The sequence below is a fragment of the Hibiscus syriacus genome, unplaced genomic scaffold (assembly GCF_006381635.1).
Source record: "Hibiscus syriacus cultivar Baekdansim isolate YM2019G1 unplaced genomic scaffold, ASM638163v2 tig00111105_pilon, whole genome shotgun sequence".
Lineage (NCBI taxonomy): Eukaryota > Viridiplantae > Streptophyta > Magnoliopsida > Malvales > Malvaceae > Hibiscus > Hibiscus syriacus.
Window position 1 is genome coordinate 5,239,654 of NW_024062987.1, and position 7,139 is coordinate 5,246,792.

At 33.8% G+C, this 7,139-nt stretch overlaps 1 protein-coding gene and 1 pseudogene across 1 annotated transcript; both read right to left on the reverse strand.

The window, feature by feature from the left end:
* Positions 1–537: 537 nt before the first annotated feature.
* Positions 538–1,605, reverse strand: LOC120153753 (annotated as a pseudogene).
* A 661-nt stretch (positions 1,606–2,266) lies between these two features.
* On the reverse strand, positions 2,267–2,898 carry LOC120153709 (two-component response regulator ORR9-like). The gene is made up of 2 exons (XM_039165615.1): positions 2,787–2,898; positions 2,267–2,700 (listed from the first exon to the last, which is right to left on the reverse strand). Exons 1-2 carry the CDS (start codon positions 2,881–2,883, stop codon positions 2,282–2,284), a joined length of 516 nt encoding a protein of 171 aa, XP_039021546.1. The 5' UTR covers positions 2,884–2,898; the 3' UTR covers positions 2,267–2,281.
* Between the last annotated feature and the right edge of the window lie 4,241 nt (positions 2,899–7,139).

Consider the following 7,139-nt stretch of genomic DNA (forward strand, 5'->3'; position numbering starts at 1 on the left):
AAAATTATGTCATACTCATTTATTTAGACATAGCCTAATGTTATATGAATAGCTCGCACATAATTTATCAATCGCTCTGTTAATTTACACTCATGAATTCATGATAAAATTTTAAATATATGAATTAAAGAAACAAACTTGGCAAATATGTAGTTTTAAGCATATTTGTCAATATAACATATAGAAAATATGGGATGAAGTATGTTTAAGTATTCAATGTAAGTTGTAAATAATGTTTCAATATGTATAATATTATTAAATTTAACATTTTAAAATTTAAATTTAACTGTTAATTTATTAAAATATGATGAAAAGTCATATAATTTTTAAAAAAACTTAATTTTACGAATGTGAATATAAAGTTACGAAAAGAAAGTGAAAGAAGTATACAAAGGTTTGATGGTGATTAAATTGAATAATTGTGATGTAACGAAATTTGTTTGATCAAAATTATATCACGTGTTTGAATAGAAAAAAAATCCCACCTACTGAGAAAATAAACACTCTCAACAACTAAAAAAAAGGGGAAATCATGGACTAAGCCCATTTAGCCATGAGATACATAAATCCAGCACCTAGTAAAACTGCAACATACGACCAAGCTTGGAGCTTCATGTTGGTTTGAAGGTTAGGGCCAAGAAAATCAGCCGCTAGCAGATCTACCAGAGCCATGTAATTCAATAACCCTGCCGAGCAAGCATTAAGTAGTCCCACCACAATCAGAGCAGTGGGGCTCGTCGCACTGTAAACCCTGGACAATCCTATTCCTAGCGCGATTCCAAGTGGAGTTGTCGATGAAAAGAAAACCACCATTATTGCTTTCATTTTCAACTTATACTCGGCATGAAAGATCATTCAACACAATAATGTTCATCTAAGGCATACAGGGAGCACAGGATTATGAAAATTAATGGTGTTTCGAAATAGAATATCCTGTAATATGCATCCCCCAAGTCCCATTCCCTCAAAAATTTGATGGAAGCAAAGAGCAGTGATGAGTGAATCGAATGGTGCACGGATTGTCGGAGGCTCCCATTGCAAGCCCAATCATCACCGAATGAACTATAATCCCCAGCTCTAATACCTGAGCAACAACTCGATGCCTTAACAATTGTTGCGATGCGTTATTCGTTTCTACATGCCCATGATGCTTTTTGTACAAGCTCATGGCAATCAAATCGACCATAAGGGTCGAAACAACCGACAGCATTGCCAAGAATGTCGTGAAAAGGAACTTCCTCCATGAGTTTCCGGATAAACAATCTGACATCAAGTCGGTGAAAGAGTCCGGTAACACGTGCATATACCCGGTCGTTAGTATGACGCTCGAAGAGAACGCTTAACGACGACGAACAAGTCCGTGTCGGGTTTAAGCGATAGGATGTGACGGGAACACAATGGCAAGCTCACACCGATCGTGCTGGAGAGTAAGATTGTGACAAAGGTGATGATTTTTAGCTTCATGGATTCTTCCTTGTCGCGGCATCCACTCCTGGACTGTGGCTCACATTGCGCCAACGCAAGTGGGGCAGAAGATAAACAAAATATGATGATGAAAAGAAAAACAAACGTACAGTTTTTAAGGGACTTTGGGAGTGAAGCCATCTCTGCAAAGATCTACAACATTTTGATCTTAGATGAAATAAAAATATTATTTTATGTGATGAAATTTCCAAAATGCCCTCACGTTTTAAGATTGTACTTGTTGATTGTATGGTTAATTTATTGAATTTCTTCGGGTATTGGTAGCATGGTACGGAATATAGAAGAGTAGTGCATGTCGTGTGATTTGTGTGACCCTGTCAAACTTTCATCACTTTTGGTTTATCCACTACTAGTGTACTTCAAGTCAGATACCATCCTTTTGCTGATATGGCAAATATTTTTGACTAATTTCCACGTCAATTATTGTCTTTTAAAATAAGTTAAATTAGAGAAATAATACGGTTGAGGAACAAAAATGAGATAAATGGGGTTTAATTAAATATGGATTTGAAAAATAAGACTTAAAGTTGATTAATTAAAAAAATTAACTGACTCGTATTCACTCCTAATGAAATGGGAAGCCAATTTAACGATGCATTAAGATTCAAAATCTGTAATTATGAACTTATTAAATATCAATTGCACAAATTATTTGTTACCAGTGTCGATGGGAAGCAAAATTATCATTTTGGGTTTCAACAGATTCGATATATACATCAACAGGGATTCGTATTCCCGACCTACAAAAATTGCCCTGCCAAAGTAATCCCTAATGAGAGGAAATAAAAATATTGAATTAATTAGGCGATTGAATCACACTTCCAATTCCACTGTATCTACTTGTTCTATCAGGGGACGCGATTCCTTCCGCGGCCTTCCTCTTGTTACGAATTGGCTTACATCTTGATTTCATCAGATGAGGCCTGAGCTTGTTCACATCCGATAATTGAACAGGCTTCAGAAAAAACTCTTCGGCTCCATCTTCCAGGCATCTATTGATTCTAGACGGAATATTGTCTGAGGACATGATCACAACCGGTATGTCTTTCAAAGACGAACAGCCCTTGACTTTTCTCAACAGATCGTGGCCGCTCATTCCCGGCATACAATAATCGGTGATGATCAAATTGACTTCCACGTCGGAATTTGAATCTCTCTCCTTGTTATTCAATCCAAGAAACTCCAATGCCTTGGTTCCAGAATCCACTGCGGTAACTGTAAACATAATAAAGGAGAGTCAATCCATGTTCTAGAAGAAAAACAACAACACCCTGTTTGGATGAAGAGAAAAAGATGTTTGCCTTGATAAGAAGAAGTCCTGAGAAGCTTCTCGATGAGTTTTCTATCGATGAGGGTATCATCAACGGCGAGAACATGGAACTTAGCCTCCGCAGCCATGGTCGATTTCAACGAAGCAGGGAACAAGAAGAAGATTGGAGAGAAAATGATGGGAGGTGAGCTTTAAAAGGGGAGAAAAAAAAGATGCAAATCCCGTGGAAATCAGACAGTTTGGAGAAAAGCAAGATCCGGCAGATTTCATATCATATAAAATCTTCCAGATTTTCTATCTTGATTTTCTTATTGGAATACATGAAAAGATGGTCCTGTGTTCCCATTTTCTTTTTAAATGTTTGTAGAATTTTTAGTCTAATTCTAAATTCCAAGTACTCTATTTTAATTTTAATTGTAGGATAATAAAAAGATATGCCGTACATGACTTTCCTTCACAGATCACGATCATATATGATTCGTAGCTCGTGGAAGCTACATGTGATGATTCCAACATTAAGATATCAAATATATTTTTTAAAGATACGAAAATTCAAACATAAGATATCAAATAATATTTTAAAGATAAGTTTAAGGGTTAATTTTATTCTTGTAGTAAAATTCATTTATTATTTAACATTATAGTAAAGTTATTTAGTAATACCACTTTATACCTTACACTCTAATTTAAAATTTTAAATCTTAATCTCTAACCCATAAATTTTAAACCCTAAACCCTAACTAAAAATCTTAAACAATAGTAAATATGTTAAACATTGATCCAATTGAGTAACTTCGAGGGCTAAATTAATGTGAAAATATCATATTATCAAAAATGATAAATTGAGTTTACTACAACGATAAAATTGATCCTTAAGCCTTAAAGATATAAGATATATTAACAACGTCACATCGATTGTAAAAAGAAATTGATTTCAAGAGTAATTAAGGTGTAAAATTATAATAATGATTTCAAGAGATATTAACCTAAAGTGTCAAATTTTGTAATTTAAATAATTTAAAGATCTAAACCTAGAAATGGAGATTCTACTATTAATCATATTTGATTTTAACCAGTTATTAGATTGAATAATCGAGATGATCTATTGAGCATATAGGCGAGGGCCAACTCAGATTACTCCTTAAATTAGAGAACTAAAGTGAAATTAAACTAATTTGAATGCTCTAATTAAAAACCTAATTAATTTTGTTAAAAGAAAACCTAACTAAAAGTCTAAGGGCTAAATGGTGAAAAAAACTAAAGTCAAGGGACTATATCTAACTAAGGCTCTAGTTAAAAACCTAATTAATTTTGTTAAAAGAAAACATGATTAAAAGGCTATCCTCGATCAACATAAGAAGTTGAAAAGAGATGAGGAGGATAAGGAGAAGAAGAAGAACAAGAAGAACAAGAACAAGAACAAGAACAAGAACAAGAACAAGAAAATAAGAATAAGAAAATAAGAAGAAGAAAATAAGAAGAATAATAATAATGAAGAGTTAGCAAGGTAACGAAACAAACGACTCATTGAAAGAAATGACAATAAGAAAAATAATTTAAAAATTGAAAGGAAAATATGTTTATTTTGTTGAAAAATGTTTTAAATAAATGTATGAATTTGATTTTAGTTAAGCGTTATAGTTTGAAATTATATATGAAATGTAAAAAACTGAAAAATTATCATTGATATTTGTAACATCGGTACAACATGGGAATAAGATTAAAAAGGATTTATCGGTATGCTTGATATATTGGGAGATGTGGACATTGCTTCCTATTGTGGCCTTCACCTCTATAGTGGCCACATAGTTTCGGCAGACCTTGCTCTCTTTGAGGGTCATCCATATCAATATAAATTTGACTAGATTCAAGACAACCCCTCAATTGCTTTTGTAATTGTGGATTGGGTAACCGTTCTTCAGAGATAGTAGGCAGCCAATATGCATCGTTTGGGAGGTACTTGAACTCACAACTGTATATGTTGCTCATAGTATGCAAGACTCCGAAAACTCTCTTCCCAGGGATAACTTGTCCATCAAATGTGGTTGCAGGATAAGTGTAGGAGCGAACAATGGTTCATGGGATGAACTATTCCATTACGTGCAACATATGTGGCAACTCATTGTACGATTGATCCTAATCACTATATAGTAGTGTCATAGCTTTTCTTTTGGCCATCCAGGACTTGTAAGAATACAAAATATAACCAAATGTATTTCGTATTGATGCCATGATTATTGATACTAGAATCCTCAGATTTTTCTTGACCAATAGCTTCACATAAGAACATATGACATCAGAGTCTGTGTGCTAGTGATCTTGTGACAAGGAGTTGAACGTGCAACTATGTTAGTTGTGGAACCTTGTGACTTCCCATAACATCTTTCGCTATAGGTATGAGACCCTTATCTTCAACTTACATCCGACATTATTGTTAATACATTTGACAAAATATGTCTTCTGGTCAGACTCTACAACAGTGAATTCTATATGAGCTTTTATACAGAACTCCTTCACATCTAGTTGCATATCCTTCTTACTCCTAAACTGTGACCCAACTCCAAACTCCGTTGATACGTCATCCGAGGTCCCCAATATACTGCACATATATCGGGCATATCAGGAATCTCAGGATTCCTCATGACATCGTAGTTTATCTCATGCATTATAACTGTATGATGATATTGAGGCATTTGGGGTTGTGAACTTTCTGCTTGCATGGTTGTTGGTGGATGTGCCCAAATTGACAGAGTATTCTGCATTGCTTGGCCATGAGAAACGGTTGCCTCCAAGACATCACCTTCTATATCAAAGGCTTGTCCATCTAAAGTGGCCTCGATGATATTAGATTCGTCGATTATTGATGTGTTATCATCCATCGTAAGCGGAACTAAAGTTTTATCATCATCACTAAAATCAACAAAGATTTCACTGAATCACCCAACAAGGTTATCTACATCTAATAGTCTTGTTTTTGTGGTCACTGGTGCAACAGTTGAGGAAGTATGTGTAACATCCCAAAATACGGGTTAGTGACTAAATCATAAAACTTCAGAGTTTGGTGATTTAAGTAGGATATTTTTATAGTCCGATGATTTGTTCGAAAATATTTCCTAAAAGTTTTTAGTAATTATCCAAAGAATTAAAGGGCAAAATGGTCATTTAACCATTAAATGATTAATTTGTGTTATGTTGAGGATATATACGGGGGAAATGGATAAGAAGAATATATCTTCTTCTCCTCTTTGTTCTTCCATACGAGAGAAAGCCATAGCAAAGGTAAGGGTTTTCTGATTTGTTGGTTATTTGTTAAATTAAAGGTTAGGTTTTGATCATTAGATGATAACTAAGCTTAAGGAAAGCTTAAGTTGTCGTATAATCAAAAGATGAAGAAGTTATAAGAGATTTAAGAAAATGAGTTTTTATATGAAATCTTGAAATAGAGTTGATAAGTTGAATTTGAAGTTAAATTTGACTTGTCATCATGCTAATTAAGGAATATGAAGTGTTAGAATTGTATTTAGAACATATTGAAATTTGAGTATGATTCTTGAATTTCATATGAAGAATAGGATTTTGAAGTTATAGATGATTTTCATGGATATAAGTTGGTTTAAGTAATGGTAGTTGAGTTTAATGACATGATAGGGGTTTAAAATAGAAGAATTAAGTGAAAATTGATGATTTTCGGGCTTAAAATACAATTTCTGGACATAGGGAACCGATACCCTATGAAGGGGAATCGATTCCCCTTCAAGAACGAGAAAATTTCCAGTATGTCCAGGGGGTATCGATTCCCCCCTGGGGGGTATCGATTCCCCCTAAAGGAAAAATGAAATTGGGTTCAATAATATGGCTTAAGTTGTTAACATCAAGTTTAAGGTTTAGGCTTCTGATAGTTGTTTTGAAATGTTATATTTATGTAGATATTGAGCCTAAACAAGTTCTGAAATAATCAAAGGATTATAATCGAATCAAAGCAAGGCTAAGGTGAGTGCAATTTTAATTGTACTTATATTATTGAACGAACATTGGCTTGCGATGAGCCAATGATGGAGTTACTATGGTAAGAAGTGACTCCTAAAATGTTATTTGATATGTGATTCTTATATGTACATGAATACATGATATGCATAAACATAAGAGCATGAAACATAAGATATATGATATGATATACATGATTATATGCATATGTGATATATGCTATGAGATATGACCAATGTGAAATGAAATAAGCTATGTGAATATATGAAATGACATATGAATATGCAATATGTGATATGATATGAAATATATGGTTACACATACATGTGGTATGTGACAGAAGAGAAAGAACAAGTGATGAGAAATATATTCATAATAAATGCCCATAGTATATGATACG